Source organism: Melanotaenia boesemani, chromosome 19, assembly GCF_017639745.1.
Source record: "Melanotaenia boesemani isolate fMelBoe1 chromosome 19, fMelBoe1.pri, whole genome shotgun sequence".
NCBI lineage: Eukaryota > Metazoa > Chordata > Actinopteri > Atheriniformes > Melanotaeniidae > Melanotaenia > Melanotaenia boesemani.
In genome coordinates, this window is record NC_055700.1 from 17,383,987 (window position 1) to 17,409,919 (window position 25,933).

The 25,933-nt window shown below is 37.5% G+C and overlaps 2 protein-coding genes across 4 annotated transcripts in view; one reads left to right on the forward strand and one right to left on the reverse strand.

Annotated features, from left to right (window-relative positions):
• The window catches only part of dbh (dopamine beta-hydroxylase (dopamine beta-monooxygenase)), a 17,258-nt gene extending 16,145 nt beyond the window's left edge, over positions 1 to 1,113 (reverse strand). The window contains exon 1 of the mRNA XM_041970995.1: positions 1,059 to 1,113. The gene's annotated coding sequence lies outside the window, so the exon portion shown is untranslated. The remainder of the gene's footprint in view (positions 1 to 1,058) is intronic.
• On the forward strand, positions 1,084 to 25,565 carry fam163ba (family with sequence similarity 163 member B, genome duplicate a). 3 transcript variants are annotated; one of them, XM_041970993.1, is made up of 4 exons: positions 15,399 to 15,448; positions 16,844 to 17,026; positions 17,841 to 17,956; positions 22,734 to 25,565. In XM_041970993.1, exons 3-4 carry the CDS (start codon positions 17,864 to 17,866, stop codon positions 23,169 to 23,171), a joined length of 531 nt encoding a protein of 176 aa, XP_041826927.1. In that variant the 5' UTR covers positions 15,399 to 15,448; positions 16,844 to 17,026; positions 17,841 to 17,863; the 3' UTR covers positions 23,172 to 25,565. The 3 variants fall into 3 exon arrangements, with proteins under 3 accessions (XP_041826926.1, XP_041826927.1, XP_041826928.1); XM_041970992.1 differs by lacking the exons at positions 15,399 to 15,448; positions 16,844 to 17,026 and adding an exon at positions 1,084 to 2,142; XM_041970994.1 differs by lacking the exon at positions 16,844 to 17,026 and having other exon boundaries at positions 15,403 to 15,448.
• The last annotated feature ends 368 nt before the right edge of the window (positions 25,566 to 25,933 follow it).

The following is a 25,933-nucleotide window of genomic DNA, read 5'->3' on the forward strand; positions in this document are numbered from 1 at the left end:
GGTGAGCAGACCAATCAGTCCAGCTCACGTCACCCTGCTTGCATGTGCATACACACACTTACACAGCATAAAAGCACAACTCACCTCCACATGACCAATCCAACATCTCATTCTCTAATATAAATTTTTCAACACCACAGATTTTAAGTGCCCTAATCGCCACTTCTGGGAGTTTGAATTCTAAATGCAATAAAAACTCACATTGCTTCCCTTAACATTTCCTGAAAGTGCCTTTCATATGATCTGAACAGAACAAGCGAGCAATTGAAGGCTGAATTGGATAATCAGAAGAATTGAGAATTTAAAAGAGAGAGAGAGAGAGAGAGGGAGTGGTGAAATTGCTGATATTGAGAAGTTGACTATAGTGGCACAGAGATGGGCACTTGGATCACATCACAGAAGATAGGAAAAAGTCTTTTATATCCCGTGGATACTTCCTTGCACATCTTGTACTCTAGAGGCTGAGATAGGAGTCTGAGTAAAATGACATGTGACAGAGGGAAGTACATAAAAAGAAAACGTATCCTTCCAGGGACAGTTGTGTCAATATCCTAATGGAGTTTAAAGAAGGTTTTGATCCAGATGGAGGGCCACTTTGTATTTTCCAACTTGGCTGAACTTGGTGCAGAGGACAGGTGTAATTTTTAATTATCTTTATAGATTTGGCTGTGGTATAAGGACATAGCTTGGATGATTTACTCCCTTCTCTGTAAGAGGGAGACTTAATGATAAATGCTCCAGCACGTTCTTCATTGTAATAGTGGAAAACAGTAAAGGTTGTCTGCTAGGAATAGATTCTCCTCATTCGTTCATCATGCTGGTAGATTTTTTTTCTGTTATTTTTCCCAAAACTTTTGATCTTGATTTGACAAAACTCACTCCTCCAGAATTTAGAATTTCTTGGCCACATTTTTCTATGAACAAATCAGCAGCTCGCTTGAAAGTTTCTCCAAAAGATCTCAACCAAAGACCACTTTTCTCTAGCATCCGTAGCCAATCTGAGCCTGTGACTAATACGCCATCTCCCATGCTGTACCCTCAAGGCTGCATTTACTCACTGGGTGTGCAGGCACCGAGCCACCTCTGGATTCAAAGCGCATTTTTTTGTCTTCGCACAGCGCTAGCCGCACGTTTCTCTGCAAGAATCAGGAATAAACTGGCCTAACACGGAAAACCAATAACCGTGCACCAACTAAACAGACGTCTTTATTCTCTGGGACTAGCCACCTGCAGGCTCTTTGTAGCCCTCCACGACTGGTCAGCTCGCTTTTCACCAACATCGAAAAGCAAGCTCACATGCAGTAATACTGAAGCGGGAGGAGGTGGTTAAATAGCATGATAAAGAGAACAGAAAGGGAACGGGAGAAAAGCTCCTGCATTGGAACCTGGAGCATCATTACAACAAATATCTGACCTCGATCTTCTCACACGGTGGAAAAAGTGGTTGTAGAAAAGGAGATGGCGAGATTTTTTTCTCTCATCCCGTCTCCTCCTCCAACAGACATGCTGCCGAGGCTGCTGATCATGATGATGTTTGCGTAGGAGTGCTTTATTTTGCGGACAGCGTCGGTTCACCAGTCTGTACTGTTCAAACTCCAGTCAAGCGGTGGATGGAACTATGCGTCGCTGACTGTCTTCTCCAAGCACATCTGCTGAGATTTTATCATTATTTCTGGACCCCGTCTCGTTTTTTTCGCATTTGGGGGTGTTTTTAGTTGCCTTTTCAAAAGAAAATCAAGTCTGGATCTGCGCAGAACATGTTTTGCATTCAGTTTTTAAGAACGTGCGAGGAAAAGTGGTCTTCAGGCAAAGAATAAGAATATCAACGGACATTTTTTTCCTGTCTTGTATTATTTTTTGCTTTCAACTAAAGAGGATCAGGCCCCTGTGGGTTTTAATTTGACCCCAGTTAAGACTTAATTCCGCACGGACTGCAGATTCTTCACCATTTAGTTCATTACTTTATTGACATTTGGAGGTATATTTTCTCTTTTCTTTAAAAAGAAACGGCTTAAAAAATATTTGGTCACTGCTCTCAAGATTGTGGCCCTGAGAACTGCTACCAGCCGGGGTCGGGACCTTAGCTCCGCGAAGCCACCACTGCCCTAGATGTGACACACAGAGTTCCTCTTATCTCTGAAGGTAATGACTGACCCTTTGAGGAGGAACTCTATGTTTTTCTTACATTTCAGATCTGCTTATTAAGTCATGCATGTTCATAGATAGATAGATAGATAGATAGATAGATAGATAGATAGATAGATAGATAGATAGATAGATAGATAGATAGACAGACATTTCAGCACCATGGACAGCACCACACGCTTGCCAAGTGACAGGGTGGGAAGTCTGCTTTTAAATCTCTCTCATTCACACCAAATATGAACTCTGTCTCATATATCCCACATTTAATAAACAAGTGTTTTCAGAGGCTTTAATTGAACCATTAACAAGCGATACATAGGCTGAATTAGCAGATACTGATAAATATAGACAGATGGGATAGCGAGGGTAAAGGCAAGGGGCAGGTTCCGTTCTTTGAATGAAACACTTGCTGGCTGGCTTTCAACATCCTGACAAAACAGCATGGCTTGTCAGCCACAGCTTCTGTCACCAACTGTTAGCCACGGTCACATCCAAAACTGCTCACTGCAGATATTTTTAGGCAGGGGAGTAATGCATCTCAAGCAGTACTAATGCTATGCAAAGCTCAAACATTTCACTTTGCAGTTTAAATGACAGCACATGTTAGAGGATGGAACGTAAGATAAAATCCACCACCCACTGGGTGTTTTGGAAACACTGTTGTGGATGAGATGATTATTAACTAGCTACAATGTCAGCCCACAAGTGAATATCGGAAGACTAAACTACAGCTTGCACAGTTTTGAGAATTTTTGTGATAAAAGAGAATATTTGCTCTTAACTGGTGGAGCTGTCTTAGAGGTTTTACAGGTCTTGTCTTATGGAGATACATGGCAAAGAAATATATTTTACCTTGTAGTCTCTGAAATGTACAAGTAATGTGGAAATAGTTATTGCATCAACCCCTCTCCTCTCTGAGAACTTTGCAAGTGTTAAAGGGAATACATACATTTTAAGAGTTTAAGAAACTAGAGTTGATTTTTGTTAGTAGTAAAATTATTTCCTTTTTGCCCAATCATAAAATACATACTTGTATCTTCCCTACTTGTTGCTAGAGCAAGATCAGGCTCTGTTACATGGTTAAGGTGGATTAATGAGATGAAGTAATCTTTACTGTGTTAGAGCATTAAGAGAGATGATCTGAAGTGATTGATTATTATGCCATGACTCTTGTCTCTTAGTTAAATCTTAGCAGACAGACTAAAAGCAAACCAAAGGTTGCCAACTGACCTAGACTGATAACTTAAAAGTCTACTGCTGTATGGCTTCTCATCACTTTTCATTTCAGTGAAATTCTCTTCATGCACAGCAGGTCTGTATGATGTAGAGATAACAGAGTCTAGAAAGAAAATCAACACACAATGTAGTTTTATAATGCCTATAACAATGAGAGATAAGGCGGGGCTTGTGTTCCCATGGCGACTTCCTCAATGACCCTTCAGACCAATCTTGTCCCAGTGGGAGATCAGTTATACTCATGCACACATATACACACACTAACACATGTAACTCCCCCTTTTAGCATGATATGAGACACTGTTTCTTATACCTGCTGCTGCTCTGCCTCTCATTCTTTACAACATGACAGTGAAGGGAAGGAGGCAGCTTAAGAACAAGCAGAAGTATAAGATGAAAAAGAAGATTTAAAAGATGAAAAAATTATTCGGAAGGGTGTTGAAAAAATGCATATCCAACAGGCTGAGAGAGGCAGAGAGCAGGAGCAAAGGTTTCAACAGTGGTAGAGTAATTAAAGGTGAATGCAATTTTGCAGGTATTTAAGTAAACCCAGATATCAGCTTAATTGCCTTTAGAATGCACCACTGGGAGGGTGAATCATGTGAATCTGCTTTGGTTGTTATATCTACAGGAGAGTGGATGGATTGAAGCTTGGGGGAAGGGAACATGGCTCCTCACTGATCATGTTAAACAGTCACTGCCCGCTCCTCCCTTCCTCCACCCATCTCTCTTCCCCTCCCTCTTGGCACCAGGGCTACACCCCTGACATACTCACACATCACAGATGTGCTCAGACCGTGGCCAGCACATGTATCCAAGCACGAGCATGTGTGTGCAGAGAAGCCATTGGTGGGATGGCCTCATCCCACTGAGTGATTGTAAAAAAGACTGAAGCTCATTCCAAAGAGTGGAGGAAGGATGAGGGTGTCTGAGACAGAGAACAAGAAGAGTGTGGGGAGAAACAGAGGTAGAATAAACACCTTCTTTTCTTCAGTGTCCTACGTTTGTTGAATCTCATAGAAGGTATTTTTATTACTGTGTGTTTGTTAATTTTCAGGCACATATGATTTAAAGGGTGGGAATATGTCTTTCAATTAATATCATAAACAGAGATTGTTAGATTAAAGTTAAATACATTTTTCCCCAAGATGAACTTCATAGTCATTATAATTATTAAATTAATTTAGTATAATCATTCTACTCTGGGTGATCTAGGAAATGGATAGTATCTCTAGATTAGGCTATACAAAATGAGCTGTCAACTTAAAGCCGAAGTGATGCATCTGGCCCCAAGAATAAAGGATTTTTTTGGCCCTAGTGACCTTTATTTGAAAGATGCTTGACAAGAAAGGCAGCAGTGAGAGAAGAGGATGACATGCTGCAAAGGGCTCGAGCCAGGACTCAAATCTGCATTGAGAAACTTCAGTTAAATCACTCTTTGTGCCTTTGTAGCTATTCTAGATTTTAATATAGAACTGGGCTGAGCTGAAACCCAGTAATAATCTGTTTTCAAATTAGCACTGGACTCTAATGTCTCAGTAGGAGACTAAATCTACCAAAAACCAAAAAAATCCTTCATACTCTACAAACATTCAGTTTTTCCTTATGGTTTGCACAGTTGGCTTGTCCACACGTGGTTTGCAGTGTTGTTTATTTTAATATACTCCAACCATCACAGCAGAAAGCATATGGCTCAGTGTGTTTACAATTTGGATTATAATACACAGCATTCCTTTCAAGGAGCATTCACATCACCAACTTCATGGTCCAAAGCATCTTTTCAAAGCCTGAATGCTTGTCATTGGAACACATGGCTCAGCAGTGTAATGTTCAATCTGAGATAAAAAAAAAAATGCAAATGTCAGCAGCCTCCTTTTGGAAAGTGATGTAACAAAAAGAAAATGAAGAACAAAGGAGATCAGTAAAGTCTGCCACAGGAGCTGAGAACAACAAAAGTCTTTAATTCATAAATCCCTCTTTTCAGAGGGCTGTTTCTTATTTCTCTTCTCTGCCTCTACCTGACTGCACTGTGGGTCTGTTTTTGTTAACTTAAAGATTAGCATGAGTGAGTTGCAGAAAGTTGGTTCAGAAGGGGTTGCTTTTAATCACAAACCACCCACTCAGAAATGGAAAGTGTAATGGTAAAATGTCAGTCCCTAATAGCCATGTTGCCATAGTAACTGAAGACCAGTTCAGACCATTGCTGACCGTTAGCAGTTACAATCGAACAATCATCAGCTTTGGGCTTTGAACACACTTTCATGAACCATCTTTACTTTTCTTTTTGTGCATCAGTCTTAACAAAGCTACCCTCCGTGTGCTGCCTTTTCTTTTTTATTTTCTTTTTCCCTCATTTTCTTCTCCTTTATCTCTGTATCTTTACTTGCCTAATGGTTTTTTTTCACACTGCTATATTTACTCATGCTAATTTCCCAGTTTACTTTCTGTTTTTCTCATGTCCACATAATCCATTCTTGTTCTCCAAACTTTAATTCTTTTTTCCACCTTCTGCGTTAACATTGATCTTTTAATTAAAGAGCTACACATACAATTATGGAGAAGCCTGACAAATACAGAGCTCCTTCTCCTCAATGAAAGAAGTTCAAAGCAGTGTAAAGAAGCGAAGAGTACATTGGTTTGCATGTGTCACACTGAAGACAACCAGGTCAAATTCTGATTAAGACTGTACATGAATTCACATCCTGGCTGCAGAGTGGTGTGGTGGTTAGTATTGTTTCCTCATAGCAAGAAGGTTACCTGTGTGAGTCTCAGCTGGGGCCTTTTGGTATGAAGTTTCCATGTTCTCCCAGTGCTATTCTGTAGACACTCTGGCTTCCGCCCACTGTCCAAATATGGCTTGTTAGGTTTTTAGTTATTTCAATTGAGTACAAGTGTGACAGTGAATGTTTGCCTCTTTGCATCCTCAGTGATTGGCTGGTGACCCATCCAGGGTGTATCCTACTTCTTATATGACAGGGAATAGTAAATGGATGAATAACTGAGTAGTTTTCTTTTTGAGTTAAAATATCAGCTCTTACAAAGCTCAAGCAAATGAAGAGAGTATTACAGAGAGTATTTTGATAGCTGATGATTCTGTAGTTGTGAAGTTAAACAATTTAACATAATAAAAACACGGAATCACACTGACAAATGAAAAAAATAGTAGCAATTTATACTTATAGTTTTTACGAGTAGTTTCCTTTTTAGTGAATGTGCATTGTGTGAACCTCAACTCTGTGCATGTAAAATGGTATTTTCCATCATCTGAGCCAATTTATGACTTGCAGTGAGCTACAGTTGGAAGATGGGTGTATCATTGGCATGCCAGTAGTGTAATATTACAATTTTTTTTTCCAGGAAGAGTTGTCTGTATTACCTCTGCCACACCTGCTGAGACGAGGTTGATGACTTGCTTTTCATCAAGTACACCTCTTCTCTTCTCTTCTCTTCTCTTCTCTTCTCTTCTCTTCTCTTCTCTTCTCTTCTCTTCTCTTCTTTGAGGTTATGTTATGGTGAGCGCTGCGATAGCCATGTTAAGATGCTGTAATATGACTTGACCTTCACTGCACCACCTCTTGTTTTGCTTCATTTATTCTGGCATCTGGCCAGGTGTATGTGTGTGTCTGTATGTGTGTCCCTTATAAACTGCATGGTGCATTTTAATTCATACATTTCGATGAAACATCAGATGAAATATACATTATTTAGTATAGCGACATTATGATCAGGTTACATGTCCTTGAATTAAAAAGATGCCCAGGACTGCATCTGAAAAAAAAGGCTTGCTTCACTCTCATCCCTCTCACTCAACTCTTATACAAATGACCACACAGATGCTGCCATTTTTAAATGATGTATTTATTTATTTAATTTTTAATATCCTCTGCAGGCTGTTGAGGGCATATGAAAGAGAAATGTTGTAGGTTAGTGAAAAGTGCGATGCCACAGGTGCAGCCATGCCAAAAAGAAAATTCCACTGTCACCTAATGATACTTGTTTCACCCACGCTCTCAAGACACAAAGCCTGAACTAGTAGACGTGGGTGTATTCTTTCTGTTCACCGCAAACTTTTGCTTGAAAAGATGACAGTTTGTCATATAGAGTGGGTGACCTTGCTTGTTTGTACGGACCGTAGCAAACAAATCAAATCAAATCAAACTTTATTTGTAAAGCACTTTTCATACACAAGTAGCACAAAGTGCTTTACATAAAAAAGCACATAAAACAACAATGTTTGCAAATTGAAAGGAATATAAAATAATAAAAACACACACCTACTCTTTCTCTCTCTCTTTCTCTCTCTCTCTCTCTCTCTCTCTCTCTCTCTCTCTCTCTCTCTCTCTCTCTCTCTCTCTCTCTCTCACACACACACACACACACACACACACACACACACACACACACACACACACACACACACACACACACACACACCCAGCCATTAGGGCTGCAGTGCAGGGCCCTCAGCCACCCAGACAAGAGCCATCCCCATGGCAGCAATCCTGCAGACCAAGCAGGTAAAACTCCCGGCATGGAGGATCTCCATGAAAAAAACACTGGAGTTAAAAATGTTAAAGGTAGAAAAACAAATAAACCTAAAAACGATAAGAATAAATAAGAGCAACAAGTATGAAAGTTTAGGTAAAGGAGCTCATGAATAAGTGTTAAACAAAGCCATAAAAAACAGAATTGAAAGGGTTTTAAAACCACAAGTTTCTAAATAAAGGACATGATAAAGTAAAATAATAAGTAGTTTAAAAAAGATAAAATGAAAATTCAGCTAAAAGCTAAGCTAAAAAGGTAGGTCAACAACAAAATATAGATGAAAGCTAAAATGACCAGTAGAAAGATGGATGCTTTTCTTGCTGGCAGCAGTTGATTTACATTATGATTTGAACACTAGCCTATGCCATAAATATCAGTTACCAGCCTTTAAATGCTGTGTTTTTATTTTTACCAGCAAACCCAACCTAACCAGTTCCAAATCCAGAGCTTAATAATCTACACTACACGCTGACAGAAGAAGTGGAAAAGCAAGGGAAGACAAAGATTCGACTTCTCATTGTCGAGTCAAAGGAGCAAATGCAAATTTAATGGTGTCTTTTCTAATTAAGGAATGGGGAAAGGAATTACATTTATTCCAAGGCAGTGTAATATCCTGAACAGACCATGTTGCCAGAGGGAAAGGTTGCATGTGTGCATGTGTACAAGCAGTGTATATCCTTTGATTACAGTTTTGAGTGTTTTCAAGTAATGTACTCATCTATCATTAAAGTAGACTTGGCACAATATGTGCTGCTCATTGTGTTTGCACGGCTGACAGTTTTCTCACTTTTGTGTCCTAATGCGCCTGTGAGTGTTACTGCAAACTGTTTCCTCTGTTGCTATAGATTCAGGTTTGACTGACAAACCAGCAGAGTGGCAGTGGCACACAATGAGCTGAATTTATTAGATTTATTTATCATATCCAGAGTAGAGTATAAAATAGACCCACCTGAATGCATAAGTTATGGATTGCAGAGCGTATGGCAGCTATTTTTTGTCATTGATTTTATATAATATGTAAGAAGAAAGAATTCATGGAGAGTTTGCATAAATGTCTCTTGACTGAATGATATTCTGCCATAAAACAGCATATTTTTCTGAACATTACTGGAACTGGAGATGCTGTCAGGTTGTACAGCTCTTGTCTGTTGTATTCATGCGGTGCTGAGTGCAATCACTACTTATGATTTTAGAATAGGCTTTAGAGAGCTGCTTGAGCCACTTGTCAGAATAAGTAGTGTTATTCCTGCAGCTGGTGATGTATTCACAGACACAAACTAAGATGTATCCCTACTTCAACAATACTTATGTAAATGTACTTATGCATGTAATATAATAGTCTTGACTGAGGCTTTGATTCCTCTCTCCATAGATGTTTTGAAATGACTCCAGAAACCTCTGTAGCTTGTGACTAAAGAAAAAAAAAGAAAAAGAAAAAAGGAAAAACTCTGTATTTTCCTTTTTCATAAAGAGAAGCTTGTTATCTAAGTTTTGGGAGTTTTACAGCAAGTTTTCCTCTATTCATCAGCAGTGAAGTTCAGAGAACCGAAATATCTCTGATCCCACTTCAGCCCCTGCTGGTGCCAAGATTATAGCCTGTCGCACGCAGACCAGTGGTATTATTTGCACAGCAGAGGGTAGACCATGGTATGGCAGTGGGGAGGAGCAGGAAGTACATTGGCAGATTGACAAAATGTGATTATATGCAATTATTCTGAAATGATTTGGAAATTAAATCTTTTCATAGATTTAGTTCTTTGGGAGGGGGGTGTCAAACTGACAGATAGGTAGATGTCATACAGTACTTTTCAGACAATGTATCAGATAATGTAAAAAGAGAAAAAGAGGAAGACTATAGTTTTTCTTTTGAACCGCATGGATATCCTCATTGAAAGTGCAGACATAGCGATCTATCTGCTTTCATACACCATACGTTGTCAACAGGAGATATGCTTTAATTTAGCTTTTTGTTTTTAACTAGATGTAACAAGGTCTGTTCCCAGAGTGGCACATAAAGTACTCCCGATAAGCTTTGAGAAGCTTCCGCTCTTCTTCTGTGTTTTGTAAAATGTCTGTTGAACGTGTGAGAACTGGTTGGGCATGGGCATGGTGAATACAGATGAGGGTTTTAGTCAATATTGGTTAAACATGCTAAAGTACATAATATTTATCATAATATTTATGGCTAAATGGGGAAATTAAAAGGTGGCTGTTTACAGATTTGGTTAAACTGACTTGTAATTTACCAAAATTAAAAGAAAAAAAATATAATTTAACAATAAAATATCTTATATATAGCATATTAAAAAAAGACACAATTCAGTGTTTTTTTTTTTTTAAGAAATACTGCAGATGATGATGAGGCTTTTAAATGCATGAAGGTGTTTTGCTGTGTTTTTATGTTATTACTTCTGTGACACTTTGGCAAGACACTATGACTTTCAAATTAAATCTATTCAGTCAAATAGACTGAGATTCGAGTGAAATGTCTAAAAAGATCTTTATTTAAAAACAATGTATGGTATAGACAAGGAAAGGCAGTCATGCTCTACTGTATTGCTAGCATGCACATTTAAAGTTAAAGCAGAGCATCTTAAATCCGCCTGCAATTTCAACTGGAAGAACATAATCAAGGTCATTCAGATGAATGAGAGACCATTTAGTGAGCTGTATAATTAAATGAAGAACCCCCCAGGTCACCATTTAGTCCTATATTCATACAAGCTAAAAGCCATTTTTATGATATATCATTCACAATGGAGGCACTAATTACAGAAATGTTTCCCAAGCAGTCCAGGGACACATGGGATGGATGAAAACGATTGTATTTATGGCAACCAGTGATCATTCCTGGTCCTGTTTTTATCTTCCGCCCACAACCCTGAATTCTCCTTCCCACTATAAGGTCAGGGTTAGGAGTTTGCTAAAATGGTCGGTGGCTTTTATTACAGGGATGAGGTGGGAGAGATTTCCCTGAGGGTATAGCTACATTTGCATCAGTATTCTTGGAGATGGGTGCAGGGATACAGAGAATTAGTGAAATGATCTGCTAGAACACAGTGAGCCAGAAAGGGAGAGTCGAGTAATACAGTCAGGGTCAGTCCAGCCAGACAGTGTAATGTTGCTAAGGCGTATATGAAAAGGCTTAAAGAATTTGTGTGGTCATTAAACAAATGTTTTCCTCAGTCTTGCAGAACAAATGATGGATATATGGAGGTTTTTGGATTTGTATTACTGTTTGCAATGAGCCTTTTTTGATTAGTTTAGTCTTTATTCATGTAAATTATTCATTAATCAATATTCTGTGAGCTGTTCTTATCTGTGCTGGGGATTTACACAGGTGCAAACACATCACTGTTGTTTGAATTCTGGATGTGTTGCCATGCTGACTTCATAATCCTTGCTTAAAATTAGGTATCATTTAATATTGTGTGATTTAGGATTTAAACATCCATTCTTTTGCTGAAGAGAAATGGACCCTTGCCACTGAGCAAAAGCAACTTAGTTTGGAATAAACTTATTTATTGAACTTTTTTCTTCTAATTCATGCAGCAGACCAAGAGATATCATTGTGCATTTCAAGTTCTCTTCTTCCTGTTTAAATACCAGGTGCCACATTACCCCCAATTCAATTTGACAACAGTTCACTCTGAGCCTGAATTAGATTTTCAGCACAGTATTTTCTTTTTCATTTTCCAGTAGCCCTCAGCTAAAATTGATGCCATATCAAGTCACATTACCTATGACAGTTTATCAGACTTTGTGCAGCTCTTTCTTCAACATAGATTTATTTTTTCAACATAGACCTTCCAAAAAACTTTCACATATAAAATTTGTGGTGGTGGAACTAGAATCAGAAGTTGATTTTCTCAGTTTAGCATAAAGTCAGCTGAAGTACAAAACAGCCACTGTGGTACTGGCCAAAGTTAAGGTATGCCTACCAGCACTGCTACCTAAAAATTCAAAAACACATGTCTCAATTGTTTGTACAGTAAATCATAGGTTAATCTTAAGAATTTAAGTCATTATAAATATTTATAAGTAAACAACAAGTGTGTGTTTTCAGTCCTTTTACTAAACTAAGCTAATTGCCTCCCCAGTTTAGTTCCACATTTAAAACAACACTACACAGGTTTCCAATCTTAAAACTCTGTGCTTCTGACTCATTTTGATATGGCTCTGACATTCGTTATGCACATTCCTGGAGCAGTTTATGCCCTGCAGTGTCCCAACATCGAGAAACCGATCTTCACAACATTTTTATTACCTGACAAAAAAACACTCCAGCAACTGGATATCAACACACTGGCTGTTTTGAACATGGACTATGGCTGATTTAGCAAAGAACTGCAGGAGGACTTTATTTGAGGACATGAGTAAAAGAAAGGGAGAAAGTGACATAAGATAAGACAAAGGTCAATATCATACTGACAGAAGAGACAGAAGGCAAAATGGATGCATAATTAGCCTATAGTAGGGGGCACCAGCTGTAAAGATAATAGTGTATCCATGATCTATGTAACCAACATTTAGCTATTATTTTGTTAAGAGATTTGTGCTGCAAGATTTCTTAAAAAATGGCCACTGAGACAGAAACAGGCTTATAACAGTCTTATGTCACAAGAGAACAAGTTGATGCACAGAAGTAGCAGTGAAGTATATTAAATAGATGAGTGATCCTAGATATAAATAGTGCATAACAGAAATCAGAATGAAAGTTGAGTGGTAATTAATTGTTTAGTTAAGGGGTAAAAGAGTAATCGGAGACAAGCTACGCTATCAGTTGCATTTTGATGAATATCTATAAGTAGTGGTCATTGTGTTGATTTTCATACAAACTGAAACATAAGTTGAGTTATGAGAATCATTAGTAGTTGCTGACATAAAAATGTATTTTTAAAAAAAAACACCTGACTCTCAGATCAGCTGGGCTTTTGTCATTTCATTGAGAGGCCCTCTGTGCATATGTGCCATGTCTTTGTGTTCTTTAAAGTCTGTCTGCTGTATGAAGTCACTCTTTGACAGCCACCATTGTAACAGGACTCTTCCCATTGCTCATCTGATGCATTATGGTCTCTTGTGTGTGACTCCAATCCACCACCTACTGTGTACTTCTTTCCCACTGAACCAAAAGCCTGTCAACAGCCATTATTCCGAGCAAGACCTCTGCTGTGATCCCTGCCATGTTTCATTGAAGCGTGGCAATTTATTCCAAAGCCCACTGTCTGAACATGTTAGCTACTACTTAAATTACTGCATGTGCATGTTTGTGTGAGTTTGCATCTGCTTGTACCTGCTGCTGTTCTTCTTTTGCTCCTAACAGTTGTTCCTATGGACAAATCCCAGTAAAAGGAGCTGACTAGACAGGTTTTCCTTTCTCTGGTGCTGTTTCACAGCTGAGTCTGGGCTACACATTTATGTGTGTTTGTGTGCATGTGGTTGAATAATTAACACTGCTCCTCACCTTGCTGCAATCCATCCCTCACACACTGATCTGATTAATGGCACCCAAAGTGCACATTGCCACCTCAGCCTGCTTAGTGACTAAGGCCACTTGTATGTGGGTGTGTGTTTTCACACAGCAGCAGACTTAACACAGCAGTACAACGTTTCCATGGAGTTATTGTAAAGTTTTGAGAGATGAAAATCAGTATTTAGGTTCTACTCAGTCTGCATGTGAATATTTGAGTGTTCAGATCATGCATACACACCTTTTGTTTTATTCCAGCTATTTTGACAATTGAGCACCTGAGCTTGTGAACCATTTCCTCATCTCTAGTCTAAAAAAACTCTGTCAGACTGTATATAGATGTCAAAGTGTTGTCTTTTGTAAATAATCTTTTTGAGAAAGAGTATATCAGAACTGAGTAATATAAAATATTATATCACCTCTCATTGTAAAGTTGACAAGTAAGCTCAAGGAATCTTTATTATCCCGTGAGGGTAATTTGTTGTACAGCCAGCAGGAAAAACAATCAGTCACAAACACACAAATAACAATAAATATTTAAAAGGACTATAATAAAAATAATAAATTAATAAATAAAAAAATAGAGCTACTTGTTCAATAGGGCAATGGCTGCAGGGACAAAAGAGTATTTGTGTCTGTTAGTACTGCATTTTGATAGGAGCTATTTATTTTCATGACGTACAAAAACAAAGTTTTCAGGGAAAATCCATTAAAATACATGTCCGGAAAAAGAAACTCCATTCAACAACGGTGGACACACAGTACCTGACACATAGTTTAGATGACCCAGAAATCACTGAAACAAAATTGAGTACACCTCTAATTTTGAATCTAAATGCTAAAAGCAGTTTTAAAATGGCCAGTGACACCACTTTTGTTACATTGATATCCTCCATGACTCTTAATGCACATCACCATGCCGCAAGTTATAGCCAGTGTGACAGTTTTAGACCTATTACAGTATTTGTGAGACTGGACAACCCATACTGAGGAAGTCTGTATCTGTCATCAAAGTAAACATAAGTAGTGAAAATCTATAAGAAATTAATGTAACAATTTAAAGGTGCACAAACCTTCAAGAAAAAAAAATAGTTCATGTTGAAGTTGATGGCAGCAACACGACTTGTCCTGTCACAGCAACACACTGAATAGTCGAAGCTCTGCTCTTAGTTGTAGTTGCTCTCAAAGTATATTTCCAAAAGGGCGTATAAGCATCATCAATCCTAACAAGCCTAAGAGTTTGTATTGCCCACTCAAATGTGGATACACAATTCCTCTTGCTCACTTGGATCATTTGTTTTGGTCATGATTCTGTCTGGACTCAAGCTCAAAAATAAACCTGCTCTGTTTCTCTTAAATCAAAGCTGGCATAAAGAAACCTCAGCATCCATCTTGAGCTGTGTGTCTATTAATTTAATGCCTGGTAATATTCATTTTTCTTTCTTCTTTGTTCCTTTCTAACTTTGAAAAGAAACATATGGGTCCTCAGCTGCTTAATGTCACACTTTGTTCACCTCCTCGTCACTCAGTTTGTGTGCCGGTTGTTGCAGAAAAAGAAGAAGGCAATAAGTATTGCAAACAGCTGCCTGAAACAACAACGATCACAGCATATAGAATGAACCAAAACAGTAAAGTTGCAGGTAATAAAAGGGTAAAATAAATATGCACAAACTGTGAAAATAATCACTACGATAATGCAGTTTAAAGCTCATAAGTAAGAGCAAACCTGTAACTTATGTAGTAAATGAATATTAGATGTAGAAGCTTCTAGTGTATTACACTGATAAAGCATAAACATTATCTCATCTTGTTATGACCTGCAAAATGTCCTCAACTTACTACATTTTTTTCTCAATTTAACTAGAAGCTCTGATGCTGGAACTTTCTGTTCGACTCGCTCTTTCATATTGATTTGTTTGTTGGACTCTGCTGCCCAGAGATTGGATTAGAGTCCAGCTGTGTTCCAGCTTGAAAGAAGGGCAGTACTGTTGTGTTTGTAGTCAAGTCAGATATCTATGGTATACATGGTCGGATCCACTCTACTGCTGTAGGGTATGTCTGATTTATATTGTGTTGCACTGGATGTTTATATGGTTTAGGCAAGTAAATCAGCTTTAGATGATTTGATGATTTAGAGCTAAACAGGTTAGAAGGTCACAATAAATTGAATATGACCTTAATACCATTTTGTTGTTGTTCTATTTTTTGGGGGGTTGCAAACAGTTTATGCTGTTCTGATCAATATTTTGTGTAATATTTTTAATAAATCTTTTTCCTTTTGTGTTCCTTTTCTTTTTGGGTGTGTCCATGTAACAGTTTGGTTTGATCTTGAAAACATGTGCCCATACTGCAGTGTTCTGGCTGTTGATAATGACTCTCACCATTGAGTCACAGCTTAGCAACAGGCTTGTTAGCTTATTTTAGGTTTCAGACAATTATTCATAAAGCTCTATGTTGTTGTGATCCTTTGACATTGTGGATGTAACAAAAGGAGAAAAGGTCCCAGCCCACATCTGTCATGTTTCAGATATAACAGTGTTATTTAAATGAATGACAGATCTGGGGGTCTGTTTCCTCACAAATGTGTGGTAAATACAGTGCAATCATGCAACCAATATTTGTGCAATATTGATAACAACCAAAGAAAGAAGGATAAATGGCAGCTTTACCTTTTTTAGAGAAAAGAAAATCACATCACTAAATAAAGGATATTTTAAGGATTTTAATGACACAGCTCTGCTTGTGATTTATCTGCATTTTTTTTTTAGAAACCAGTTTTCTTTAAAGGAAAAAGAAAACTATATTTTTAAATTTTTTACCTTTTTTATTTTTGTATTATTTTGGGCTCCTTTTCTTTACAGATGTATCCATGTCACAGTTTGGTTTGATCAGGAACACTGAGTTTAAAAGATGGAAAGTTATGTGAGGTGTCTTTACCATTCTCATGCGCATTACCACTTGTGTATCCTGACTCACCTCATTATATAAACTGTAGTAAAAACTGTTTAAAAAGTTAAAAAATAAGACATAGGATTAAAAATATCTAAGAAGCTGTACCCTGCCATGTAAATGTATTCTGTTTCAAATTAGAAAATGCAACCTCCAGTGGATAAATTAGAAACTGTAGTTACTTTTATTAACAATTAGTAGTTAATGTCTTATAAGTAATTTTCACATTTGCAAAATTTGTGCCACAGGCCAGATTGTGCCAGTTTTGGCCAATGAACCATATGTTTGACACCCTTGTCATAAAGAATTAAATTTTGGTTCCAGGAAGGTTAGTGGAGGTATTGATTCTTCATTCAGTTAAACAGTTGCTGAGGAATGACCAGCTATAAAAGCTATAATAGAAGAGGTAGTTGGAGCAAAAATGTAGTATTATTTGTAAAGTCCATTATACAAATAGCTGAATGCTTGTGTTCTTGTTTTCTTCTGTTTTTTCTAAAGGTAATTTGTGACTTTTGGTAAGATGTTTACATGGCCTAACCTGACAGTAAATGTACTCGCTGAAAGCTTGATGAAGTTTGGCTGAAGGTTGGGGGTTAGCAACTCCACTTATCTTTGTTGTGACCTCCAACACAACATGACTGTTTCCTTTTGTCTAGTTTGATCAGCTCCCTGCATTTTTAGGTAGGTTTGTTCTTCTTTTTCTGGGCTTATTTTTGATGTACAGAAACATTTTAAATATTTTGGAGACCTTTTTCTTTCCTTGACTGATATCCCATTGGTTTAAACTTTCATGATGAAATTGTCTTCAGATGCATTTAAGTCAGGCAGTAATGCAGTTTTATTATAGGTCTGACTTATTTTACCTCATGAGTATGAGGACCTCTAACATTTTATCTATTTACTGACAGTCAGGTAATACGTATTCAACAAACTATCTAGTTTCATTGTCATTAGTTCACAAGAATGCAAGATTTTAAGACACAAGTTTTGCGCAAAATTTTGTCATTGCTTCATCTCTATTTGTCAGCCATTCCCATTTCTCTTTGTCCTCATCCTGTCTTCATTCTCACCATCTCCGCTGTGTTTCATTTCCATGCATCCTCTGTCTCGGTTTCATCTCTTCCCGTCTATGTTCATTCATCTCTCTCACTGCCTCTTTGCTCTCCTGTCATGCCTGCATCTCATCTTTATTGCCATCCTGCTGCTGATCGCTGATTTTCCCCTCCCTCAAAGATTGTGTTCCACTCCGAGATCCCGTCTATATTATGAACAGCACTTTTAGGATGATTCTATTACATGCTTCCTAGCTGCTTGGCTGATTCAATAAGTGCTGCTGAGATGACACACAGTTATAAACTACTTAATGAAGCTACTGTACTGATGAAGTGGGCGCCTATTCTTCTTCTGTTTCTCCTTTCACCCATGCCCTTCCCTTCACTTAACATGTTTTCTCTGTTCTTTTCCTCCCTTCTTTCCCTCCTCTTGTTCCTTGTAGGGTGTTGATGGAGAGCCATTCGAATGACAGCCGGGACAGTGGTCATCACTGGTGGAATTCTTGCTACTGTTATATTACTCCTTATCATTGCAGTACTGTGCTACTGTAGGCTGCAGGTGAGTTTGCATTCAACATTTAGTTGACAGACTATTTTAAATCTGTGACCAAATGGGGCCTTTCAAAGTGTAAAGCTGCACGCTGTCAAGCTGTGCAATCCTCTAAATCCTCTGAATACAAATACAGCTGTACTCAAAATACGGTGCATGAAAAAGCAGTATATACACAGGTTTTGGAAAATGATAGACACTGTTTTTTAAGTTTCCTTAAGAGTTCTGCATAAGCTGATTGACAATAACAGCCCCAATGTGATCCAATAAGCTCCAAAAAATTATGTCTCTTGCAATGAATTCTACTGGAGTAGAAATTAGCAGCATAATAAATCCAAACATACACATTTTATTCAGGTATAATAATTATTGAATTTAACATCTTAAAATATTGGCATGCCACCATTTATTAATAAACACTACAGATACATTATAGCTGTGTCACGTATGGCGGCAGAGGTGACGAACCAAGTGCAGGCAGAATTAGGCAGGAGGCAGAATCGTGCAGGTAAAGGGTTTATTTACCAAAACTTAAGACAGGGAACCACACACAACAGGGATAAACCAAATTAAGGATCTGACAAGGATTAACTGAAAACCCAGGACTTAAATACACAGACTGATAAATTAAACACAGGTGACATGCATGAGTAATCAGACAAGGTGCACTAACGAACAGAAACCAAAAAAACACAAAACTAAGCCCTGAACTCCAAACAACCAAGAACAAAAACTAGAAACATGACCAAAACTAAACACAAAGTCAGAACCCAAAACCATAAACCATGACAAGCTGAGGGTAATGGTAACTAAATAGTATTCGCTTTGAAGGTATCTAATATTACTATTCAAAGCATTTGAATTTGGACTGATGCGGATCAAGCTAGCCACAGTTTTTGGGAACTCCAAACAACATAGAATTAATGTTTTTCTGTACCATATTTCATTCCAATCCTTAGTTATTTGTTATATTTTGCCTAAAAGGCAGAAATATGAATCGCTGGGGAGGTCACTGTTTGTTGGGCAAGATGTCTTTGCAGACTGAGCTTACCATCCATGCAGCTCCCACTAACATGGCTAAAACAGTGCAAATGTTCTAAGTAAAAATCAGAGAAAGATCACAAACAGATTGTGATGTGGCTGTATGTATATATTATTCAAGCTCTATGTTTAATAAAACACACCTGCAATCACAAATACTTTAAAATAACTGATTAAAGAACTTCAATAATCAGATTTAACTTTTATAACAGTTCTTTAGTCTTTTAGTATCTCCAGTTTGAACCCATTATCTAGTATTTTGGTGTAGGACATTATTCATATGTGCACCCAGTGGTTGTATTATACTTTTTCAATTTCCTAGTAAAGAAGTCACAGGGGTACTATTTAAAAAGTCATTATGCGTTCCATTTTGTGAGGTCCATGCTCAGAAAACTGGCCTTGGCCAAGTGTTCTGTACAATGTGAGAAGAAACTCGAAATGGAAAATTACATGGGGTGAAATCGATTGCTCGTGTTTTCATGCTTGGCAACCTCCAGTTAGTTTACACTAATAGCACCACAGGGGAGTATTTCTGCAGTTTGCGGATTACTATAATAGCATGTGAGGTTGTTTCTGTTTCCCCTATAATAATTTCCCTGTTTGCCCTTGCCATCACCAACTAATTTTGGAACACAGATATCTGAAACTAATTCTCAACTTCATCTAATGCTCAAGTCAGTTCTTTATAGGATTTTTTCAAAATTTTTATAAGTGACTTTTTAATCTTTGTAAGAACTGATGAAAAGAATAATATCTTTTTTTGTATCTGTGTATTAAATACATTGTAAGGCTAAGCTCAACAGGCAAATAGCATGGTGCAAACACTGGAAACATGCAACCCTATGTCTACCAGTTGGAAATCAATTAAAATTCAATCATAAAGTAAATGCCTCTTATTTTTAATATGTCTAAAGAAAATAAGTGCAAAAATAACAGTTAGCTTCAAGGACTAAGTTTGTGCTGCACAGCTAACAGTTGAAAAAACAGTATGAATATCTCTTAACCAATGAGACTACTGCATCATTGATGAAGAATAGAAAACACCACATCAACACAGAAATATTATTAAGTTAACACATATCCACTGAAGTAACTATCTGCACTCTGACTGTAATTTATTCCTCATCTCAACTATCAGTCTCCTCACTCTCAGCTTTCTACTTGAAAGAGACATTTTCTAAAATTTTTCATTTCACTTCTGACCTTATGTTGCCCTTGTTATCTGTAGCCATACGATTGCATTTATAAGGAAATCTTTAATATTGACTGAAGATAAGCAATAAAAATCTCCACAAACGTCAGTAATTTGCAGTGATTTGTTCCAAAGCTAATATGACCTTGTTTTAGATTGCAGGCATTTTAACACTAACATAGCAGAAACACATCAAATAAAGCAGCAGGTAAATTTTATACTTAGTATAAGGGCTCAAAAAAGTTTTTTTTTTAAAGAAATGCAATTTGTAGCAGTTGCTTAGAAAGTATTAGAAAGCATTCAGACTTCCTCACTTTTGCACTATTAAATAGGCAATAGCCAATCACCCAATCTAGGATCTCTGTCTGTCTGTTCTGGTACTTCATTTTCCCATTTACCTTTACTGTGAGTGACATCATAGGTTTACCACATAATTCCCCTTATGCATGATAAAAGAATCTTACTTACCTCATGAGAGCATCATCTTTTTTTTGCATTCTTAGTGTTAGTTGGCTAATTGTAAACAGACTGATGAAATAATTTTCTTCAAGCTCCTCTTCCATGATATCCTGTTGACACAGTTGTAATACTAACACACGTTTCCTGAGGGGATTCTGTGGCTTTGTATAAGAAACTGTTAGGTTCTGGGTCAATGCTTCATGCCTGGTTACTCACAGATGGGGCAGCTCTGACTCAGAAGGTGGAGTGATCATCAGTGATTTGATCTCTGGCTTTGCCAGTCTTTATGTCACTTTCCTTGGGCAAGATATTGGCCCTACATTGCCCCTGTTGTTTGCACCACTGTTTGAGTGTGTGTGGTTGGGATAAACACTTAATATGTGGACTACTGTGTTGAAGCCCTGAGTTTGATGTCTGTTTTGGATTTTTTTCAGCTCCAAGTTAGGTTAAAAAGAGGAATCCTAAAAGAAGCTGAAATCAACTGTCTTCATATATGCAGAGATTAGTTACTTAGTTTTAAGGAATTTAAAATGGATGGATTCGTATAGAAATTTCACCTGAAGTGAGGCATTGTTTAGTTTCTAAAAGATTCATTTTTGGATCAAAAATTTTTTTTTTATCTTTTTTTCTTTTAGTTTTGTTGAGATTATTTCTCTCAAATTCTTCTCATTTCTATTGTAGATTATCTTTTAACATAGAGGTTTGTTAATTTTTGAGTAATCTCTGCCCAGCAACTGCAATATTTGGCTACATGTTTTGTGGCTGTGGAGATTTTTTGACACAATTTTGCTTCAGCAAAGGGTCCATATACTTAGTTTTTTAATGCCTAGTTTTGGAGATATCTTCTTCTTGCAAAACATCCTGAGAGAAAATATTAACTTTTTCCTTTATAGATTATCGATTGTAGATTGATGATAATGTGTGCAAAAAGTGAAGCAGTCTGAACAAGTTTGTAAAATACTGTAGCTTTTCATTTAAATATTTGAAGCTAATAAAGTCCTATCCTTTAGCCTCCATATTCACAATGATGGGGTTTTAACTGGTAGTTACCAGAGATTAGATCAATTTTCTCAGTCTAAATACATAAAATATGTATATTTTAGCTTGAGGGATCATAATAAAATTTTCATCAAAGAAGTCTATATTCTTGTCCAAACCCATATGCTTTAAGTTTCAGTTTCAGCTATTAAAAACTTAACTTTTATTATGTGATACACTACAAAAGAAAGTTCCCATGTATATTTTATTGACTAATCACATAGTTTAAATGTAAGCAGAGCTGTTGATGATCAAACCTGTCCACAAATAATGGAGACATGGAGAAGAAAGTGATGACCAAAACAATTAAAGGACATTAACTGGTTTAATGCTGCAGACTGGGATGTACAAGAAGTATTTATACATTTCAAGGAGCTATTTGGTTTGATATTAATTTGTGATAGTTGTGGTAGCATAGTTGTTGCACTAAATTTCAATCAAATCTGTAAAACAATATGTTTGGAAAATATTTGTCTTAACTGAAATAATATCTGGCAATACTATGTAAAAGTTCTAAAAAGGCCTGGCATATTACTGCCGCATAGCTTAGTCTAATCTTTGAATCTCACTTGCAAGAGCTTTACATTACACAAAGCTCTTGGGGTAAAAGTGCTACATGAGTGCAGTCATTTACCAAGATTACTAGAAAATAAGGATACAGAGTAAAGTAGAAATGAGAAGAATCTGTTAGCCACTGGTTTTCATGATTTAATTATTTGCAGCTAAATTAAATGTGATACCAAAATGATAACTTAATTTTTGATGGCAACATGCCAAGATGTATTTGAAAGATTTAGTTTTCTAGGTTAAATATAGGAACCACAAACGTCCTGAAAAGTATAGTGTGAGGTCAAGCCTTTTAACACTGTTAAGACACAATAGAACAAAATCATCACAGAATGAAATTGTTACTGTATAATATCCAAAAATATTACAGCATAGTTCATAAAACAGTTAATTTAAGTGTGGTTTGGTACTTTTTATGCCTGTCTTTCCTTTCTTCTTCTTCTGCCATTTCTGCTCTCATTCTCTGCTTTCTCCCCTCTCCCACTACAGTACTATTGCTGTAAGAAGGAGGAGTCTGAGTCGGAGGAGGAGGAGCCAGACTTTGCAGTAACATCCCGCCTCCCGCCAGTTCACTCCAATCACAACATTGTGGCGGCAACAGCCGCCGCCTCCTCCATCCCAAATGGCCCTGCCCTTTTCTCCACCCCTCCACTGGCTAGAAAACTGACACGTTCACAGACCTTCTGTCCATCTTGTACACACTATGAGCTGCCTTTCTACCTCCAGCCTCCTCAGCCGCAGCTCCACCACCAGCCAGATGGGTTGAGGAATGGAGGTGACCGGATCAGCTATCGCAGTGTCCAGCAGCAGGATCTGGACCTGCCAGTGCCTGTAAACATTTCAAACTACCGTAAACCAAACCTTGCCCGGTCAGTTACCATGAGGGACATGTTTACACGCAGCTGTAGCATCAGCACTGATGTTTAGCTGGATGAAGTTTGGGCCTAATGTAAATTCATGCTTCAGTGAACTGGGATGATCTGGTATCGACTGCGCCTGAGTCAGGCTGTGTTTCTGTCTGTTGAGGAGTTTAGTCTCGTCTATGGTCTCATTCTGCCAGTCACCACTTGCAGAATGGAGGACTCTCAGGACAGTTTTTTAAAAGGTACTACGCTCAGGTCCATGACTTCACACTTGGGCCAATAAAGTGTACTAAAAATGTTTTAAAATGTCAAGTTATCAAGAATATAAACTTAGTTTGTTTTGTTTCAGTTACTATATTTTAACAGAGCCAATGGCATTTGTTTTCTGGTTTAAAATCTGTGTATTCCCACTTCTTGCACCCTTCTTCCCCTGACCTGAAAACTTACATATTATTACCATATCAAAATGGCATAATCAGTAGGGATCTTCTCTCTTAAACAGCTAGCTGCAAGAGGTGATGTTGTTCCCTACATTATTATGGGATGATCTACTTGTTCCTTTACCACCAAATTATATAGATTGTAGACTCATGACGAGTGGACAGAGTAAGAGGGGCGTCATGTTTTAGCTGCCACCCGCTCACATTTTGATAGTTTTATCTTAGGCCATAATATTTCAAGACATAAAGGGCTCAGAGAAGATGGAAATTCCCACTTTCTTTCCATATCCTTTCATAGAGATTTAAGAGTAAACTAGTCAATCTGAGCATCTACAGGCAACACACAGTGTATATACTGTATTCTACACTCAAAAAGAGAAAAACCTTGGTGTTCCTGCAAGCAGGGGTGAACTAGGTGCCAAAGGAGACCATGTTATTGCATTTATGTGCATAAAATTTATGTGAGTTTACTGGCATGCATGTGTGTATGAGTGTGTATTGTGGTCAATTGTTATACAAGACTTTGTATTTAATTAAATTGAACACAATCTGTCATACTAACATTTAACCCAGATGAGAAGTGGGTTGCAATAACATTTTGAATATTTATTATCAACGGTAAAGAGACTGGTTTATTTTGCCATGTGCAACTTTACCAGAAATTCCAGTAAAGGCAAAGAATGACCCAAGCAGATTAAATGACAAACACTATTTAGTAAATGTTTCTTTTACATGCTCAAGCTGTAGATACAGTCAAAGAAGTGAAAAGCTTTTAGGACATCATTTTCAACTTTCAGTGTGATATCTGTTGCAGTTGTTCACTGAAGTTTGTGGACTTTTCACTTCAGTCTTTGTGTTGTATCTGATTTGTGGATTCTTGAGCAAAGTTTTGCCCTTACAGGCACATGTATAAATATTTAACAGGCCATAACATACGCTTCAGTCTCTTTCCTCTCTCTCAACCCGTTGGACTGAGGAAAATGTGCTCTTGCTCTGAGGTACTCAGTGAGATCCTGCTTGGGATTGTTTTTATTTTCTGCGCTTGGCTGACCGGCCTGGCTGGAGGGCTGATATTCTGACCGAAGGAGCAGCAGCTGAATTTTATGGGCCGAAGACACACAGTTAATGACTGAAATTATTTACTGCTTGATTTCAAAAGAGAGAAGGCCGGTGAATGCGTGAGGGGCTTGAAGCTGATTAGATTGTCCTTCTTGGACTCTTACAACTGCGCCTATTTTTTCTCAAATAGACAATAGATGCTGTTGTACCCTCTTCTCTCTATTTTGGTCTTTCAGTTGATTTTCATACACATTTATTTACTCAAGGGTGAGTCAGTGCATACTTTTGTCTTAAGTTTTTTCTATTACAACATGTGCAGAAACACAAGGCCACACATGCCATTTTGTAAACACAGTCATGATGCACTTCAGAGCCAATTATTATATTAATAATAATAATAACCATACCAACTAGAAGCCAAGCTCAAACTTCAATCGCTACTCTAAAACAAAGCCTCAGCTATAACAACAGCCCTTTCAAAGTTAGAAAAGTGAAACCAGCAAAAAATATGCCAAGGTCTACAACTCTAACTGGTCCCACAAGGACAGCCATAAGTCACAAGTCTACACAGAGACAGACACACACTCACACACAATTATTCCCAGTGCTCATATCTCTTAAAGTGAAACTATCAGACACTTGCACAGGAAATGTAGTGCCATAAAGAATTATAAAAAAAAAACTACATTATTATTATTATTATTATTATTTTATTATTATTATTATTATTATTATTATTATTATTATTATTATTATTATTATTATTATTAAATGTATATTCAACTACAGTGTTGCTTTTATGTTTAAGTATTTGAATTATGTGTTTCGTTAATGATCCTTTTTTCTTTTGTTCTTTTTTCAGACTTGGTACAATACAGCAATCATGTTTCTTTCCTTGTTTCTAATATATAACTAATAGACACATTGTTGCTAATAAAATGGTGTGAAAACCCTCTGATCTCTGTTGATGCTGTCCACTTTTTTTCAACTTTTCTTGGTTTATCACTGCAAGTAGAATAAGTAGAATGTAATGAGAATGTGAATCGAGTGGTTTTGCTTGCTGATTTGTATTTAATTTAGCTGCATTTTGTGGGCAGGAGCGATGCTGGAAGATGGAGGCTAAAACGTGTCTTTATTTGGCGGTCTTGACTGAAGTGACAGCTTGACAGAGTGTGCGGTTTGTAAATGAGAGGAAGGTCCACGGAGGATGTAGAGCGGGAGCAGAGAGGACAGAAATTCGATTTGCAGGCATATTTACTCCTAACTTTGAAATGATTGATAAAAACTACATATTCATTTTGATCAAACTAGGCCAAATGCATCACAG